At 44.8% G+C, this 20,505-nt stretch overlaps 1 protein-coding gene across 1 annotated transcript in view; it reads right to left on the minus strand.

The window, feature by feature from the left end:
- Nucleotides 1–20,505, minus strand: part of PCDH15 (protocadherin related 15) — a 1,187,477-nt gene that overhangs the window by 509,451 nt on the left and 657,521 nt on the right. Inside the window, exon 19 of the mRNA XM_066601652.1 lies at nt 17,357–17,665. Within this exon, the coding sequence (XP_066457749.1) occupies nt 17,357–17,665 (309 nt within the window). The remainder of the gene's footprint in view (nt 1–17,356; nt 17,666–20,505) is intronic.

The following is a 20,505-nucleotide window of genomic DNA, read 5'->3' on the forward strand; positions in this document are numbered from 1 at the left end:
CTCGCCTTTGTTGAATCTGAGTAAGGCAAAAACAACCCAATGAGGCAAAAGCAAATTTACCAACTTACCTAATTTGGGGGGAAAGAATTCCTTCCCGACTAAGACTTCAAAACTAGTTATTTTCTTAAAGAGGTTACATAGTAGCGTAGTATGCTAGGCTGAAAAAAGACAATGTCCATCCAGTCCCCCCCCCTTACCTTGTTGAATCTGAGTAAGGCAAAAGCAACCCAATAAAGCAAAAGACAATTTACCAATTTACCCAATTTTGGGGGAAAGAATTCCTTCCCGACTCCATAATGGTAGTCAAAATAATCACTGAGGACTCAGTCAGACGTGCGTTTTTTCGCGCGATTTGCGCATGCGCATGCGTCCGGCGATTTTATAAAACCATTGCTTTGCAATGGTATCGGACACATGAGCGCTTTCGATTCATCGTGAGATCGCCCGCAGCGCTGCACTGCACCGGCCCGTTTCTATTGAAACGCGGCTAGGAGCAGTTTTTTCGGGCGATTTTTCGGCCCCGGTCACGCGATTCGCGGATGCACATCCGTCATGCGATCCGCAAATCGCGGGAAAAAACGCCCGTGTGACTAAGGCCTGAATCAACATTTGAAAAGTTCTTACCTGACTACAAGATCGGCAGTCGGAAAATACAGAGATCAAAAACCCTTCTGGTATTTTAATGTCTATATCCTGTAATGTCTCTAGAAAAAAGTCTAGTCCCCTCTTTAACTCATCTATCAGTTTTGCCATCACCACATCCTCAGGTAGAGAGTTCCACAGTCTAACTGCTCTTACAGTAAAGAACCCCCTTCTATGTTGGTGATTAGATTGTCCAGGATTAGAATAAAAAGTCTATTCTTTTGCTAAAAACAGTGTCAGTCTTGTCTAGGGGGCTGTGTGTGGTATTGCAGCTCATCACATTTAAGTGGATAGGGCTGAGAGTCATAATGTATGTTCAAGATTAGGACTGTTTTTGGAAAAAAACAAACAAAAACTTTTACCTAATTTAGGAAAACCCCTTTTATAAATGGCAATGTATAAATGTGTATAAAAATAAAATTAGATAAGCGTACAAAAAAATGAGAGACTAATAACAGTTACTTTTGTTAATTAGCAAAAACAGGCACATACGAGAGTTCTTAATTAGTGAGACACATTTAGCAGTCCGTGTAATTTCTTCTGCTTCCTTAGTTTTATATTTATATACTGTACAATGTTTTACACTGCACATTGTAAGCTTCTCGTAAGAGGTGATGTTTAGTTCCATGCTATTCCCTCGGATTGAAAATCCAGGAAACTGCTATAGAACAAAATGCTCATGTCTCTTATCCGTAAAGCTCTCCACAGTGCTGCACCGACCTATATCTCCTCCCTCACCCCCGTCTACTTCCGTATCCTTGTTCACCATTTTTCTAATTACTTTAGACTAACTTTTGCTGTAGTGTAAACCTCCAGCTTTGGTCTCTTAGGCCTCATGTCCACTAGAAAAATACAATCCACGCAGAATCTGCCATGGTTTCCGCGCGGATTTGCTTTAAATGGTATTTTTTTTGCATGCAGATATCCGCACACATTGCTATCAATGTGATAGCAATGTTACCGATCCGCACGGAATTCGCGGCAGAATGGAGCACGCCGCATTTTTTCTCCCGCGTGTGAAAAATGCAATTCTTTTAAAATGCCATCTGAGGGTGCAAAAATCAATTTAATGGACCGCGGGTGGCCAATGATTCCCTATGGGCAAAATCCGCTGCTGAATCCGCAATTCCATTTAGCTAGTGGACATGAGGCCTAAGACTTTTCCCAAGCTGTCCTAGTCCCATTACTATTCCTCATAACCTGATTACAGTATCCTCCACACCCCATACACCCTAATGCACTTCATATTTGTATATATGTAGCTATTGGTTGGAGATCGGCTTATACAGGTGTATGTTTACTACCCTATTCATAAAAATGGCTGGACCAAAGTACAGGAAAAGCACTTTTTACCTCTTGTATCTCCCCTATTTACTCATAGATTGTAAATTCTTGCGAGCAAAGCCTCTAATCCTATTATTCAACTTAATTATTAGCTATTCTGCCTGTGCATGTTCCCTCTGAATTGCAAAGTGCTGTGGAATATGTTGGCAATATACATAGTGAATTAGTGACATCAGGGAATGAGTCACCACTCTGGATTGCCATCTTCTCCACTAAAAATGGTTGATACCACTCTCAGGGATAAACTTTTACACCCTTCTTTAATACTTAAACTTTGGCACCTGCAAGTTTTATTTTAGCAGTAATGGTTCACAGTATTTTACACTGTACATTACACTGGTACAGGTACACAAAAGAACACCTTGCCATCTGGCCACTTACTAAACATCAATTTTGGACTTTTCTATTTGGTCTAATGCTTCTTTCTCAGATGGGGTGTCAGATCCCCCAGGAGTGCCTTACACTGGTTTAGGTTACTCCTAAGCCCTGGCTCAGTAGTAAAATGCGAGTGCCATGCTTACTTCTTTTTCAAAAGCCTGTCCGATGCCTCCATTTATACATATATATATATATTCGGGCCCGCGTTATTTGAGTCAAGCTTTTCGTAAAATTCGAGAGCTCTACTCAAGTAACGAACCCCATTGGCTACAATGGGAGACTCGAGCATTTTTGTATGTGGGACGCCGGGTCAGAGCTTTTTTTTTTTTTTTTTTCTTGGTTCGTGTGTTTCTCGCTCTCTCTCTCCTGCCTGCCAGTAACGAGCACCATCGAGTACGTTAATACTCAAACGAGCATCAAGCTCGACAGAGTACGTTCGCTCAACTCTAATGATAATGCTTTCAAGACTAGAAAGATTTTTGTCCACATATCTGTAGATTTTAGATAGATAGATAGATAGATAGATAGATAGATATGAGATAGATAGATAGATAGATATGAGATAGATAGATATGAGATAGATAGATAGATAGATAGATAGATAGATATGAGATAGATAGATAGATAGATATGAGATAGATAGATAGATAGATAGATAGATAGATATGAGATAGATAGATAGATAGATAGATAGATAGATAGATAGATAGATAGATAGATATGAGATAGATAGATATGAGATAGATATGAGATAGATAGATAGATAGATATGAGATAGATAGATAGATAGATAGATAGATAGATAGATAGATAGATAGATAGATATGAGATAGATAGATATGAGATAGATAGATATGAGATAGATAGATATGAGATAGATAGATAGATAGATAGATAGATAGATAGATAGATAGATAGATAGATAGATAGATAGATAGATAGATATAGTGCATTCACACGTCAAATTTTTGGTGCATTTGTTTTTAAGCCAAGTCCACGAGTGGATCCAAAAGGAAGTAAAAGCATAAAAGGACAGACTGATGGAGCCCTTTCTCTTTTGAATCAATTGCTGTTTGATTAACAACAAAAACTACTGGAAAAACAGGCTGATTGATTCTGCCCAAAACAAATTTTGCAACTAAGTCATTTGATTCTACAAAAACCAGCACTGCCTCTAGGAACATTGTAGATGTTTACTGACAGTAACCTGCAGCAGTTGTGCTATATGGATACAACCTTAGGGTGGCTTCACATGAGCGTGTTTTTGTGTGTACATTGGTGCGTACATAAGTGCGCACCCATGTACGTGCAAAAACACGCGTGAATGCAGGTCCGTGCATTGCCTTCAATGGAGCCGTGGCTGCTGCCGGCGGCTCCGTTGAAGGGAATGGTCTGCCGTCACCCCTGAATTGTTTTTCAGGGAAGCGCTTTACATATAAGATGAAGGAATCCTCTGGCGTGGCTGTCACAGCCGCAGCAGAAGATCACAGAGTTTCTCCCATTGTTCTTAATGGGACTGGCACTGCTGCCACCGGCCCCATTGAAAACAATGTGAGCACATGCACAAGATAGAACATGCCGCATTTGAGAAAACATCGCTCGTGTGTATAACCCCATTCACAAGAATAGGGTTCATATTTGTACGTCTCATGATTTTATCGCCCATGCGAAGCCGGCCTTATGGTTTTTTATGAAATTTTGCATCAAAAAAATCGATGTCAATTTACTGCAGATTTAATGCAAATTTTCTAGAGCAGAAAGTCTACAGCAAATCTGTAGTGTGTGAAGATTCATTCATTTCATCCATCTAGAAGCCATGGTAAAAGAGGGCAGAAGGGCCATGTGTCCTGAGTACTATATGCCATTGGAGGGCTCCAAGAAGTCGAGGCTGGGTAGTACAACGAATCTTTGTCCCGGGAGGTGGAAAGCCATATTCCGAATGATTTCTGGCATTTGTAAATGTGAAAACATTGGGTTATAATAAATGGTAAAGAAGTTAAATAGGAAGCAAAAGCAGACAGAAGACTTCTTTATCTTGTCATCGGGAAGGCTCCATGACTTTGTGCAGCAATTACCATCTGAGCCTTTCTTATTTACATTACTATAGTATAGACAAGCCAAGGCAATGTACCCACCGTCATTACCATAAAATCTGCTCAATATACCTAGGAATATTTACAATATCAGAAACAAAGTTAAATAGTAATGCATGAAGAACAATAATATCCTAAGAGGAACCAACTAGAAGATCAGTGTTTAAAGTAAACCACAGACGCTGCCATATGGGAGATAAGTCTAACCTAACAGAACTTAGCGTATTGAACTGAATAACGGCAAATATTCATTTGAATTACAAGGGGATGGGGGATATAATACATGAAAACTGAAACGGGATTACAGATAAGTTTTTAGTGCATATATACCCTTTATTTAGTGTATAATAAAAAGTAACGGGGTTATCTCAAGATAGACTTTTATCAGTTATCCATAGGATTGATGACAAAAGTCTGATCTGAAAAGGGGAGCTGTTGGACCCCCAAGATCAAACACCATCTATCCTATGGAGTGTTTGTTAGGAGCCCTCATCCATCTATAAAATGAAGTAGTAAGTGCAAAATGTATCTGTGCTCATAAGATACATATGTAATAAAAAGAAAGTACTTACTGGGAAAGGAGGGGGTTCTATACCTCAAAGCCCCATCTTTGGAAGTACAAAGCTGCTGTTCGTACTTCCATGGATGGGATTTCTAGGAGTAGATCACCCTCCTGTCCCAGTAAGTACTTTCTTTTTATAACATACGTATAATATTGTTTGTATAAAGCGCTATCCCATTTTTTTTTTTCTCTTACATCTATGTCAGTTTTGGATTTAAAGGAAACTTGTCACCACCTTAAAGCGTTATAAAGTACATTTTGTGGCTCAAAGGTGAGGGAAAGGGGAGTCTGGAGTGTTGTGTTGGATACTCAACGTGTGCCCCATTCATATGCTGTGTCCCCAAAAAGTTGTTTCATCCACACACCGTGACTCTTTTCAGCTCTGTATGTGTACTCTCCCATAAAGAAGAGTGGGAGAGTGTGCGCACAGAACCACCTGTGCTATGTGCATACACCAATTTTGATGAGACAGCACAGGAACAGGGTTCCCAGAGGGTATCAAACACAGCCACCCCCTTCCCCTTTCCCTCACCTTTGAACCCCATAATGCAGTTTATGGTGCCCAAAGGTGATGACAGGTTGCCTTTAAATGGAACCAAATACGGAATAAACTGTTCTAGAGAAGCTTTGACAAATATAGTATACATTCAACATGATTTTATTTGGTGAAAAAGAGGGAGATATAGCAGGCCTGAGTTTGGCATCTAGCATTATATGCTGGAATGATAAATTCAGCTCTACATGATGTAGGTGCTGTTAAAGGGAGTGTATCATCAGAAAATGACCTAATATATAATTCACACTTTTGTGTTAAACATATATTTTTAAGAATTTTTGATATACCGTATATATATATATATATATATGTATGTATATATTTTTTTTTCTCCCTTTCTGTCACAATTTGTATTTTTTTTATCCTATAATTCTGCTTCTGCAGTGAGAAAGAGAGATAGACTCACAGAAGTGCTGCTTATTTCAGAAAGTGTTCTATATCACCCCATTGCTGGATTCACATCTACACTGCTCAGTACTGCTGTATAGTGTTTTTAATGCGGCTGTTGTTTCCGAGAGAGAGTGGAGCAGGATTTTATCTTTTCTCTGCCAACCTTTGAACTGAGCTTATGGAAAACTGATAATTAGGCCTCTGACACACTAGGTTTCTTTTTTCGGTTGTCAGACGTAAAAAAAATGGATGACACACGGACAGCATATAGACTTATAAAATTCTATGAGATAGCACACAGTACTCTTTTTTTTTTCAAGCAGGCATAGACTGTGTGAAAAAACTCATTGCATAACCTATTCTTGTCTGTTTTTCAGGCCAGAATTATAATGTACAAATGTGTGTAAGAGTGTGGGCAGTCCGTGTATGGAACAGCATGCCAACAGATGTCCATGTGGTGTCTGACGTGAGTTGTGCCACAGTTTCTCAGGCAGAACTCAGACACAAAGTAAATGTGCCCCCAGTCTTAGAAATAGAGCCTACACAGGAAAAGCTGGTGATAAATGCAAGAAATCCATCTAATAATAATAATCCCCATTTGTATAGAGCCAACTTATTCCGCAGCACTTTCAAGCTCGGGAGAACACAGACAAATACAACAGAATACATGTGGTATATAATCAGTTTGAAACAAAGGGGTGGGGGTGATATAGGAGATATGGAGGGGAGGGGGAGTTAAGGCATGGGGGAACACAGGCAGTATGGTAGTTTCATGTAAAAATCAGTTGTTAGGAAGCAAACAGGGTGGGGGAAGTATGGAGGTACAGGGGTAGAGGTCATATGTAATAGGCAGGGTGGAAGGTGTAGGGAGCCGTGGGAGGGGGCAGAGGGCCTAGGTCAGGAGATTTGGTATGTCTCCCTGAAGAGGTGCATTTTTAGGGCACATCTGAAATTCTGTGCATCAGGGGTTGTCTGGATGCCTTGGAGTAGTGCGTTCTAGAGGATTGGTGCTGCTCAGGTGAGCTTGCGAGGTTTGTATTAGAGGGGTAATTAGTAGAGATGAGCGAATGTACTCGTCCGAGCTTGATACTCGTTCGAGTATTAGCATGTTTGAGATGCTCGCTACTAGAGGCGAGCACCACACAATGTTCGAGTTACTTTCACTTTCATCTCTGAGACGTTAGTGCGCTTTTCTGGCCAATAGAAAGACAGGGAAGGCATTACAACTTCCCCCTGCGACGTTCAAGCCCTATACCACCCCCCTGCAGTGAGTGGCTGGCGAGATCAGGTGTCACCCGAGTATATAAATCGGCCCCTCCCGCGGCTTGCCACAGATGCATTCTGACAGAGATCAGGGAAAGTGCTGCTGATGCCGGAGCTGCTATAGGGAGAGTGTTAGGATTGATTTTAGGCTTCAAGAACCCCAACGGTCCTTCTTAGGGCCACATCTAAATGTGTGCAGTACTGTTGAGGCTGCTTTTTGCAGTGTTGCACATTTTTTTTTGTATATCGGCCGTGCAGAGCATTGCGTCCAGAGTATTGCGTCCTGCAGTAATTTTACATAGTCCAGGGCCAGTAGTGGTGGTGAGGCAGGGACAATGAAAGACATATACAGTCTATATAGGCAGTGGGCTTTTCCAAAAAAATTTGGGAAAAAAATTCTATTTGGGCTGCCTGTGACTGTCCTGACTGTACTGCATCTCTGCTGGGGGTAGTTGTCCTAATTCATACGCAGCCAGCTAAGTGTTACAGCAGGCTTGCGCAAAATTCTTTCCTGGCTCTGCGTTGCCTCTTACATCACCGCTGTCATCCTGTGCAGAGTGAAACAGTCTGCAGTAATTTTACATAGTCCAGGGCCAGTAGTGGTGGTGAGGCAGGGACAGTGAAAGACATATATAGTCTATATAGGCAGTGGGCTTTTCCAAAAAAAGTTGGGAAAAAAATCTATTTGGGCTGCCTGTGACCGTCCTGACTGTACTGCGTCTCTGCTGGGTGTAGTTGTCCTAATTAATATGCAGCCAGCTACGTGATACAGCAGGCTTGCGCAAAATTCTTTCCTGGCTCTGCGTTGCCTCTTACATCACCGCTGTCATCCTGTCCAGAGTGAAACAGTCTGCAGTAATTTTACATTGTCCAGGGCCAGTAGTGGTGGTGAGGCAGGGACAGAAGACATATTTATTGAATACAGGCAGTGGGCTTTTCCAAAAAAATTTGGGAAAAAAAATCTATTTGGGCTGCCTGTGACCGTCCTCAGTGTACTGCATCTCTGCTGGGGGTAGTTGTCCTAATTCATACGCAGCCAGCTAAGTGTTACAGCAGGCTTGCGCAAAATTATTTCCTGCCTCTGCTGTGCGTTCCGTAAGGGAAGTCAGCCTCCAACCACAGGCCAATAAGCGGCACATTTAATTACAGCGTTCTGTTTCTGCACTACTGGTAATACAGCATGCTGAGGGGTAGGGGTAGGCCTAGAGGACGTGGACGCGGGCGAGGATGCGGAGGCCCAAGTCAGGGTGTGGGCACAGGCCGAGCTCCTGATCCAGGTGTATCGCAGCCGACTGCTGCGAGATTAGGAGAGAGGCACGTTTCTGGCGTCCCCACATTCATCTCACAATTAATGGGTCCACGCGGTAGACCGTTATTAGAAAATGAGCAGTGTGAGTAGGTCCTGTCGTGGATGGCAGAAAGTGCATCCAGCAATCTATCGACCACCCAGAGTTCTGCGCCGTCCACTGCTGCAACTCTGAATCCTCTGGCTGCTGCTCCTCTTTCCTCCCAGCCTCCTCACTCCATTACAATGACACATTTTGAGGAGCAGGCAGACTCCCAGGAACTGTTCTCGGGCCCCTGCCCAGAATGGGCAGCAATGGTTCCGAATCCTCTCCCACTGGAGGAGTTTGTCGTGACTGATGCCCAACCTTTGGAAAGTTCCCGGGGTCCGGGGGATGAGGCTGGGGACTTCCGGCAACTGTCTCAAGAGCTTTCAGTGGGTGAGGAGGACGATGACGATGAGACACAGTTGTCTATCACTCAGGTAGTAGTAATTGGAGTAAGTCCGAGGGAGGAGCGCACAAAGGATTCGGAGGAAGAGCAGCAGGACGATGAGGTGACTGACCCCACCTGGTTTGCTACGCCTACTGAGGACAGGTCTTCAGAGGGGGAGGCAAGTGCAGCAGCAGGGCAGGTTGGAAGAGGCAGTGCGGTGGCCAGGGATAGAGGCAGGGCCAGACCGAATAATCCACCAACTGTTTCCCAAAGCGCCCCCTCGCGCCATGCCACGGAGGCTTTCAAAAGCATGATGGCGGCAGCGGCCCCGCGCTACTCGGTTCCCAGTCGCCACTACTTTTCCCGATGTGCCGTCCCAGGCCTGCACGACCACGTCTCCCGCAACATTGTACGCGCCCTCACCAACGCGGTTACTGCCAAGGTCCACTTAACAACGGACACGTGGACAAGCACAGGCGGGCAGGGCCACTATATCTCCCTGACGGCACATTGGGTGAATTTAGTGGAGGCTGGGACAGAGTCAGAGCCTGGGACCGCTCACGTCCTACCCACCCCCAGAATTGCGGGCCCCAGCTCGGTGGTGGTATCTGCGGCGGTGTATGCTTCCTCCACTAAACCACCCTCCTCCTCCTACGTAACCTCTGTCTCGCAATCAAGATGTGTCAGCAGCAGCACGTCGCCAGCAGTCGGTGTCGCGCGGCACGGCAGCACAGCGGTGGGCAAGCGTCAGCAGGCTGTGCTGAAACTACTCAGCTTAGGAGAGAAGAGGCACACAGCCCATGAACTGCTGCAGGGTCTGACAGAGCAGACCGACCGCTGGCTTGCGCCGCTGAGCCTCCAACCGGGCATGGTCGTGTGTGGCAACGGCCGTAACCTGGTGGCGGCTCTGCAGCTCGGCAGCCTCACGCACGTGCCATGCCTGGCCCACGTCTTTAATTTGGTGGTTCAGCGCTTTCTGAAAAGCTACCTACGCTTGTCAGACCTGCTTGGAAAGGTGCGCCGGCTCTGTGCACATTTCCGCAAGTCCCACACGGACGCTGCCACCCTGCGCACCCTGCAACATCGGTTTCATCTGCCAGTGCACCGACTGCTGTGCGACGTGCCCACACGGTGGAACTCTACGCTCCACATGTTGGCCAGGCTCTATGAGCAGCGTAGAGCTATAGTGGAATACCAACTCCAACATGGGCGGCGCAGTGGGAGTCAACCTCCTCAATTCTTTACAGATGAGTGGGCCTGGTTGGCAGACATCTGCCAGGTCCTTGGAAACTTTGAGGAGTCTACCCAGATGGTGAGCGGCGATGCTGCAATCATTAGCGTCACCATTCCTCTGCTATGCCTCTTGAGAAGTTCCCTGCAAAAGCATGAAGGCAGCTGCTTTGCGCTCGGAAACAGAAGCGGGGGAAGACAGTATGTCGCTGGATAGTCAGAGCACCCTCCTGTCTATATCTCAGCGCGTTGAGGAGGAGGAGGAGGATGAGGAGGAGGGGGAAGAGACAGCTTGGCCCACTGCTGAGGGTACCCATGCTGCTTGCCTGTCATCCTTTCAGCGTGTATGGCCTGAGGAGGAGGAGGAGGAGGATCCTGAAAGTGATCTTCCTAGTGAGGACAGCCATGTGTTGCGTACAGGTACCCTGGCACACATGGCTGACTTCATATTAGGATGCCTTTCTCGTGACCCTCGCGTTACACGCATTCTGGCCACTACAGATTACTGGGTGTACACACTGCTCGACCCACGGTATAAGGTGAACCTTTCCACTCTCATACGCGAGGAGGAAAGGGGTTCGAGAGTGATGCTATACCACAGGACCCTGGCGGACAAGCTGATGGTAAAATTCCCATCCGACAGCGCTAGTGGCAGAAGGCACAGTTCCGAGGGCCAGGTAGCAGGGGAGGTGCGCAGATCAGGCAGCATGTACAGCACAGGCAGGGGAACACTCTCTAAGGCCTTTGACAGGTTTCTGGCTCCCCAGCAAGACTGTGTCACCGCTCAACAGTCAAGGCTGAGTCGGCGGGAGCACTGTAAAAGGATGGTGAGGGAGTACGTAGCCGATCGCACGACCGTCCTCCGTGACGCCTCTGCCCCCTACAACTACTGGGTGTCGAAGCTGGACACGTGGCCTGAACTCGCGCTGTATGCCCTGGAGGTGCTTGCTTGTCCTGCGGCTAGCATCTTGTCAGAGAGGGTGTTTAGTGCGGCTGTGGGAATCATCACAGATAAGCGTACCCGCCTGTCAACCGACAGTGCCGACAGGCTTACACTCATCAAGATGAACAAAGCCTGGATTTCCCCAGACTTCTCTTCTCCACCAGCAGACAGCAGCAATACCTAAACAATTTGTAGGCTGCACCCGCGGATGGAAGCATTGTTCTCTATCACCATCAAAAACGTGGACCTTTTAGCTTCATCAATCTGTGTATAATATTCATCCTCCTCCTCCTGCTCCTCCTCCTGAAACCTCACGTAATCACGCCGAACGGGCAATTTTTCTTAGGCCCACAAGGCTCAGTCATATAATTTTTGTAAACAATTTTTATACGTTTCAATGCTCATTAAAGCGTTGAAACTTGCACCTAAACCAATTTTTATTTTAACTGGGCTGCCTCCAGGCCTAGTTACAAATTAAGCCACATTAACCAGAGCGATTAACGGGTTTCACCTGCCCTCTTGGTTGGGCATGGGCAATTTTTCTGACGTACATTAGTACTGTTGGTACACCAATTTTTTGGGGCCCTCGCCTACAGTGTAATCCAATTAATTTTTTGCCCACCTGCATTAAAGCTGACGTTACATCAGCTGTGCTGGGCACTGCAATGGAATATATTTATGTACCGCCGGTGGCTTCCTGGCACCCACCCATGCTGTCGATCCACACGGAGTTGTAACTGCATGTGTCCACTTCTAAAGAACCCCAGTCTGACTGGGGCATGCCGTGTGGGCCGAAGCCCACCTGCATTAAACATGACATTACCTCAGCTGTGCTGGGCACTGCAATGGGATATATTTATGTACCGTCGGTGGGTTCCAGGGAGCCACCCATGCTGTCGGTCCACACGGAGTTGTAACTGCATGTGTCCACTTCTAAAGAACCCCAGTTTGACTGGGGCATGCAGTGTGGGCCGAAGCCCACCTGCATTAAGCATGACATTATCTCAGCTGTGCTGGGCAATGTAATGGGATTTATTTATGTACCGCCTGTGGCTTCCTGGGACCCTCCCATGCTGTCGGTCACACGGACTTCACAATAGGGAGTTGTACCTGCCTGTGTCTATGAATTAAAAACCCCGGTCAGGTTGGGGCATGCAGTGTGGGCCGAAGCCCACCTGCTTTTAATCTGACGTTACCTCTGCTGTCCAGGGCACTGCAATGGGATACATTTATGTACAGCCGGTGGGTTCCAGGGAGCCACCCATGCTGTGGGTGCACACGGAATTCCCATTGCGGAGTTTTACCTGCCTGTGACTATGTATAAAAAAACGCGGTCTGACTGGGGCATGCAGACACCTTGACAGAATGAATAGTGTGTGGCACATAGGTTCCCCATTGCTATGCCCACGTGTGCAGCTCCTGATGGCGGTGGCACAGGATTATATTTCTCATTGCTTCTGTACAGCATTGTGGGCTATCGCCCCGCCCCTTTTGAAGAGGGTCCCTGCCTAGCCATGCCAACCCTCTGCATTGTGCCTGCGGTTCCTCCTCATGGCAGACACACTTATAAATAGACATGAGGGTGGTGTGGCATGAGGGCAGCTGAAGGCTGTGCAGGGACACTTTGGTGTGCGCTGTGGACACTGGGTCGTGTGGGGGGCGGGGGGTTGGGCAGCATGTAACCCAGGAGAAGTGGCAGCGGAGTGTCATGCAGGCAGTGATTGTGCTTTGTTGGAGGTAATGTGGTGCTTAGCTAAGGCATGCATTGCTAATGAGGGCTTTTCAGAAGTAAAAATTGTTGGGAGGGGGGGGCACTCTTGCCGCTATTGTGGTTTAATAGTGGGACCTGGGAACTTGAGATGCAGCCCAACATGTAGCCCCTCACCTGCCCTATCCGTTGCTGTGTCGTTCCCATCACTTTCTTGAATTGCTCAGATTTTCACAAATGGAAACCTTAGCGAGCATCAGCGATATACAAAAATGCTCGGGTCGCCCATTGACTTCAATGGGGTTCGTTACTCGAAACGAACCCTCGAGCATCGCGAAAATTTCGTCCCGAGTAACGAGCACCCGAGCATTTTGGTGCTCGCTCATCTCTAGTAATTAGTCTAAGTATGTTAGCGGATCGGAGTGAGCGGGCTAGGTGATGCACAGACAGGAGGGAAGTGATGTATGGTGGCACGACACTGTGGAGAGCTTTGTAGGTGAGGATTTTAAATTTCATTCTGCAGTGGATGAGCAGCCAATGCAGCGACTGGCATTGTGCAGAGGCATCTGAGAAATGGATAGATAGAAAAATGAGTCTAGCTGCCACATTTAGTATGAATTGGAGAGGGGAAGAGGGGAAGACCAATAAACAATGAGTTGCAGTAGTGATGTCAGGAGTGAATGAGGACCGGATTTTAGCAATATTTCTGAGGTGCAGGTGGCATGTTCAGGCCAGAGATTGGATGTGGGGTGGGAAAGCAGAAGTCAGAGTCCAGTATGACCCCAAGGCAGTGGGTGTGCTGTCTGGGGGTTATATTGGTGCCAGATACTGATATCAAGATGTTCGAGGGAGGTAAGCTGGTTGAGAGTGGAAAAACAAGGAGGTCAGTTTTTGAGAGGTTAAGTTTGCGAAAGAGGGAGGACACGGTGTTAGAGACAGCAGACAGACAGTTGGTGATGTTTTAGAGGAAGGGTGCAGCGTTGTCATGGGAAGAAGTGTATAGCTGGGTGTCATCAGAGTAGAGATGGTATTGGAATCAGAATTTGCAAATGGTTTGTCCAATTGGGGCTGTGTAGATAGAGAAGAAGAAGGGACCAAGGACCAAGCCCTGGGGAAGCCCATCAGCGAGAGAAAATGGAGAGGAGATGGAGCCAGTGAAGGAGGTGCTGAAAGAACAGTCAGAGAGGTAGGAGAAGAACCAGGAAAGAGTAGTGTCCTTTAGACCAAGAGAGTGAAGCATAGTGAGAAGGAGTTCATAGTCAACCATGTCAAATGCTTGGAGAGGTCGAGGAGGATTAGCAGGGAGTAGTCACATCTCGACTTTGCTATCATCAGGTCATTTGATAGTAATGTGAGGGCGGTTTTGGTCGAGTGTATGGGGCAGAAACTGGACTGGAAGGGGTCATGTTGAGATGGGTTGGTAGTTGGCAGCGTCTGTTAGGTCAAGGGTTGGTTTCTTTAGCAGAGGGGACATGATGAAGTGTTTGAATAAGGAGGGGGAAATACCAGAGGTCAGGAAGACGTTGAAGATGGTGATGAGGTGGGTAATGACAGCCGGGGAAAGGGACCAGAGGAGGTGAGAGGGAAGAGGCTCTCTAGCAGTCAGGTTGCAGTCTGGGTGCAGCAATTTTTTTCTCACTTCAACATTCCAAAAAGCCATAACCTTTTTGTATCCTATCAATCTAGGTTTATGAGGGCCCTTTTTTTTGTAGGATGAGTTAAATATTTTTAATGACACAATTTAGGAATACATATAATATATTCAATGACTTTTACTTGTTTAGGGGGATGGGGAAAAAAATCTACCTTTTGTTTTTTGAAACTTGTTTTTACGGCATTCACCATGTAGTGTAATTGACGGGATTATTTTATTGTGCAGGCTGACACAATTATGTAGATTTCAAATTTATACAGATTTTTGTTTAACTACTTTTCACAAGAATTCTTTTTTGAAAAGGTAATTTAGTTTAATGTCGCCACATTCTACAAGCCATAACTTTTTTTTTACATTTTCTGTCACCAATCCTATATGAGATATTGTTTTTTGAAGGACAAGTTTATTTTACTGCATCAAATGTGTGGGGAAAATATTGTCAGCTTTATTGTACTGGTTGTTAGGGTTGTGGTGATACAAGCTACAAATAACTTTTTTATACAATATGCTAATTCATATGTCATAGTAAAGTGTTCCATATGCAGGAAAAAAGTCCTTGCTTTTTCTAATTTTTCTAAAAGCTTTTCTAAAAAACATTTCTTTCTTTAAGTCACAATATTCCTGTATTACAATGTACTATACTATGTATATCAGTACTAGACTATGGCATAATAGATCTATGTACATGGCAGACCTGGGGGTCATTGTTTGGTTACCCTAGCAGCGGGGAACCTATGCTTTTGTAATAAATATACAGGATAGGTGATAAATGCATGGACGCTGGAGGTCCAACAGCTGGGGCCCCCAGTGATCACCAGATTGGTGGTCCTTAAATCCCATAACCATTGCTGCATTCGGTTCTCTATAACTCTTTGCTATGAATTCCCCATAACCACTGTCTATTGCAGAAAAATCTGTTGGCTTTCTCTATAAAAATGAATAGAGCAGTGGCCATGTGGTCACGATGTGGTCACACCCCTTGTGATCATACATTTAACACTTATGTTTAAAATAGGTTCCAAATGTATTTAGTGGAAAACCTCTTTAAGTGATAAAATTCTGGCTTCATGCAACCACCACTAGGAGGAGCTAACTGCATAGTGTTTTGTTATTGAGTTCAATATATAATCCCATGTGCATATGCCAAGCGACATACAAATAATAATAGTATACTGTATTAGTTTATTACTCCTTAAACAATTTCTTAACACATGTGTAGGTTCTCGAGAGTTTTTCTTACACCTTTAGGCTAAGGCTGCACTTGTGGCTGCATGACATAATATCACATGTCACAGTGCTACAATATATTGCAACTGAAGAAAGTGAATTTGATTGTGTTGCAACCCACAAGCTTTCGGGATATGACAGTCAATTGACATCCAAGCCTCTTGGATTTCAATGCAGTCACGTTCGCTATCATTAGTTGTGATAGCAGCATTGCAACATTGTAATTTTATGCCCTGGGGCTACAAGTCTCCATGTAGCCCTAATGCTGGTTTTACTCCAGATGTGAACCTCATAGTTCTCGTTTGCCAAAATGAATGAACTGATGATGTCATCACGAGCTCATTTGCACTCATGCTGCCTGTTTAGACAGATAAAGCATCATTGGGAATCGTGAACTTCTTGTTCAGTGTTTCACATAGGAACGAGAAGCCAACGACCCGATAATGATTTTTATGCCGGCTGTAGCGTTTCCGGTGCTAGGTTTGGAGCTGTGGGTGTGGCAACCATGCAGGTCCAAAAAGTTGTCAGGGGAGAGCCAGGAGTCTGCAACAGGTGGTCTCAGGTTCGCAGTAGAAATGGAGGAGGCAGGTATCATTGTCAAGAGGGAAGCCAGAGGTCGGTATCAGTAAGTCGCAGCAATTGTATTGAGCGGAGCAGTAGTAGCAGGAGCTAGACTAAAGGCAGGAAGCATAATAATCTTACACTGGGGCAGAGGTAGGGCCAGGCTTTTATAGTTTGCTTGATAGGGAACTGGGCAGAGCTAGAACAGGGGAAACGGAGGGTGGAGCCAGACAGGGCAACACAGGAGCATGGCTAGGTATTCAGCAGAGGAGCTAGCCAATATTGGATGGCTCAGTGGAGAGTGTGTCTGACAGAAGCACAGGAGGTCCTGGGTTCGAGCCTTGACACCAGCTGAAATCGAATAATGAATTAGAAGCGCATAATTCTTGTTAGTCATTGGTTCACGTTTAAACTGAACAATTATCATTCACTTTTGTTCATTTGAATGATTTTTCAATAATCCTTCGGTCTAAACACACCTTAATTATTGGTGACCGTAGACTCTGGAGCATATTTATTAAACCTGTCTAATAGATAGTGCAAACATAGTCTAAACATGTGCCAGTCTTATCACAGTGACTCATGCTGGATGGTAAATCTAGAACATTTTTAGAAACTTTTGTCTATAAATTTGGCTTAGCTTAAGACGGTTTTTGCACCAAACTGTTGGTGCATTTTTTGAAATTCGATATTGCATTTAGGACACGCACCGTTCCTACAAAATCACACTCCCTTTGCGAATGAAACATAAAACATGTTGAAAAGTATCTAAAACATAATAAATGAAGTATAAGGCATGTTAGACAGTTTATGGCCCAACTGTTGCCAGAAAACTGGTACATTTTTCGTAGTACATATGGCCCACTGAGTATTATCATTTTTAACTGCATCAAGGGCAGTTCTCTAAAAATCTGCTAGCCTGATTAATCCTGTAATAATAGTGATGCTGTGGGAAATGGAGTAAGAACACATTCTGCTCATAATTCTGAACATCTTAGATTACACAGCAAAATATGGAATTAATTAATAATTATAATAGCTATATATTTTTATAGTTACTGTGTACTTATGAACTCCATAACTTACCTGAACTTGCAGAAAAACTATTCCTGGCATCATGTTCTCTGGTACAGAGACTGCATATGAGGCATTTGCAAATAGAGGGCTATTGTCGTCAATATCAATAACCTTAATAGCCAGTGTTATTCTAGAACGGCGCGGGTCGGTGGGGGCTCCATCTGTTGCCTCAACAATGAGTTCATAATAGTCTCTTATTTCCCTGTCCAGCTTTACAGACGTATAAATACTGCCATTGGATGTGATCCGGAAAACATTATTGAGGTTTGCCAGGCTGTAACGAACTTGACCATTGACTCCAGCATCGGGATCTGTTGCCTAAATGGACAAAGATAAAATAAGGTTAATAATTAAATTCATTGTAAGTCTGCTCCGGAATATTCAATGCTGCATTACAATTTCCTAAGTAATGAGCATTGTACAATATGTTTGCTGAGGGAATGAAAAGTGAGGTGAAAAGAAGCTAATAGGCTAGTTTATATTATAATATGTATACTTAGCCGCTTGCAAATGTAAAATTAGAATTTAAAGGGCTTGTCTGGTGTAGGGAATAGATTTTTCCCTTGCCATGCTAAGGCTGCTCACATACTATATTTTTGCAGTATCTGTTTGCTGTATGGAGGGCTTTGGAGTCAGAAAACCTTTGATTGTTTCTATTTCCTGATTCCTGAATCTGAGTCCTTCATATATGACTCATGATTTTTTTTTAAGTGATGCATTTATTGTATTAAAATGGTAACATCAGGCTTTTCATTACCATTATGGCAAAATATTCAAGCTATTTACATTAATTATATTTATTGGAATACAATTTCAAAACTTTTCCGTATTGTAAAAATGCAATACACTAAATGTTTTCAACAGAAACGTCTAAACAACATTTGTACATGTAAGAAAAATAAAGGAAAAAAAAATCTAAATTTCTATGAAAGGAAATAGGTTACAAATTTTGCATTGAATTAATAAAAAATAATTTATATATACAGTTAGTCCCCGACTTGCAAACAGGTTCCGTTCCGGGAGCCCGTTCGCAAGTCCGTTTTGTTCGCAAGTCGAACAAATGGTTGTATGGAGGGGATCGCGGGTGGATCCCACTCCATACAACGTCGGGTGCCGGCTGTTCTTACAGCGGGCACCCGGCGGCAGCAGTTCCGACGAGCCGTGGCGCTTGTCGGAACTGTTAACACTTTAAATACCGCTCTGAGAGCAGTATTTAAAGTGTTAACAGTTCTTACGAGCAGCGCGGCTCGTCGGAACTGCTGCCGCCGGGTGCCCGCTGTAAGAAACAGCCGGCACCTGACGTTCAGGGGGCCCGTACAGCATCCCACGATGAGATCGCGGGACGCTGTGCGGTTGCTAGGCAGCCGGGGAGCTCCTGAAAGGCCCCAGGGCTGCCTATGCAGAGTGCCCATCAAGCGCTTGATAGACGCTCTGCATAGACAGCCCTAGGGCCTTTCAGAAGGCCCCCGGCTGCCCAGCAACCGCGATGTGACCGGACAGGCTTCTATCAGGCTTGATAGAAGCTTGTCCGGTCCCTGCACAGCATGATGTAATGCCATAGCATTACATCATACTGTGCAGAAGAGATAGTTCGTATCTAGCGAAATTCGTAAGTCGAATGTTCGCAAGTCGGGGACTATCTGTATATATATATTTTATAAGCCAGAGTTGTAAAGTTTCTACTGACTCCAACTCCACCACAATGGGACTCTGGCTCCGACTGCACAGCCCTGGCTGTATATACTGGGAAAGATCCCAGCTTGTACGTTAAATGTATTCATAAGCCCTCTTTCACGAGACAGGGGACAAAAGAGTGTACTTTGGCCTCCATTTTGTTGGTATATGGTGGTATGCTTTTTGTATCTACTATATGAAATAGTACAGTCTGCTGCTCCATTCTATATGGAGTCATCCAATAAATAAATGTATATCACATGGTATACATTTTTTTATACGGAAGCCTATTGGTGATAGATACCACTATATGCCTATGCAGTGGTGTCCATCCAGGGCATCCTCTAAAGGTGTACTTCGGAAAAACCCAGGGCAAGCACTTTGAGCTCATAAAAGTGTTCCCTCAATTAATAGGCTATTATTAGAGATGAGCGAACGCGTTCGTCCGAGCTTGCTATTCGTGCGAATATTAGGGTGTTCGGGATGTTCGTTATTCGTAACGAACACCATGCGGTGTTCTGGTAAATTAAACTTTCTTCCCTGAGACGTTAGCGCTTTTTTTTGGCCAATATAAAGACAGGGAAGGCATTACAACTTCCCCCTGCAACGTTTAAGCCCTATACCACCCCCCTGCTGTGAGTGGCTGGGGAGATAAGGTGTCACCCGAGTATTGAAATCTGCCCCTCCCGCTGCTCGCTATGGATGCATTCTATATGCGCTCAATGGGGCCAGCGGCAGCAGCGCTGACCCCATTGAGAACATATAGAAGACAAATCCTTCTTCTCTGGCACAGCTGTAACAGCTGTAGCAGAGAAGAACGATGTTTGCCCATTGAATTCAATGGAACCGGCAATACAGCCGACTCCACTGAATGCAATGGGCTGCCGGCGATCGCAGGATGAATGGTCGGAAAGGGGTTAAATATATAACCCCTTTCCTGCAATTCATCCAGAAATGTGTTACACTAAAAATATATACCGGCGTATAAGGCGACAGGGCGTATAAGACGACCCCCCAACTGTCACCTTATACGCCGGTAATACAGTGGAGCAAAGAATAAAAAGCATTACTTACGTTTTTAGATGATCTGCGCCGCTCCTGCAGGCTGTCACTCCCTCCTGGTCCACGGCAGACAAGCTTTCTCCACGAAAGACTTTAAATCCCTGCCTCCAGAAGCACATGTGCCTTCAGCCAATCACAGCCAATGACAATGATGTCATTGAATGGCTGTGATTGGCTGTGTTTCTGGAGGCGGGGATTTCAAGCCGGTATATATTTTTAGTGTAACACATTTCTGGATGAATTGCAGGAAAGGGGTTATATATTTAACCCCTTTCCGACCATTCATCCTGCGATCGCCGGCAGCCCATTGCATTCAGTGGAGTCGGCTGTATTGCCGGTTCCATTGAATTCAATGGGCAAACATCGTTCTTCTCTGCTACAGCTGTTACAGCTGTGCCAGAGGAGGACGATCTTTATGCTGA

The sequence above is a fragment of the Eleutherodactylus coqui genome, chromosome 4, assembly GCF_035609145.1.
Source record: "Eleutherodactylus coqui strain aEleCoq1 chromosome 4, aEleCoq1.hap1, whole genome shotgun sequence".
Taxonomy (NCBI): Eukaryota; Metazoa; Chordata; class Amphibia; order Anura; family Eleutherodactylidae; genus Eleutherodactylus; species Eleutherodactylus coqui.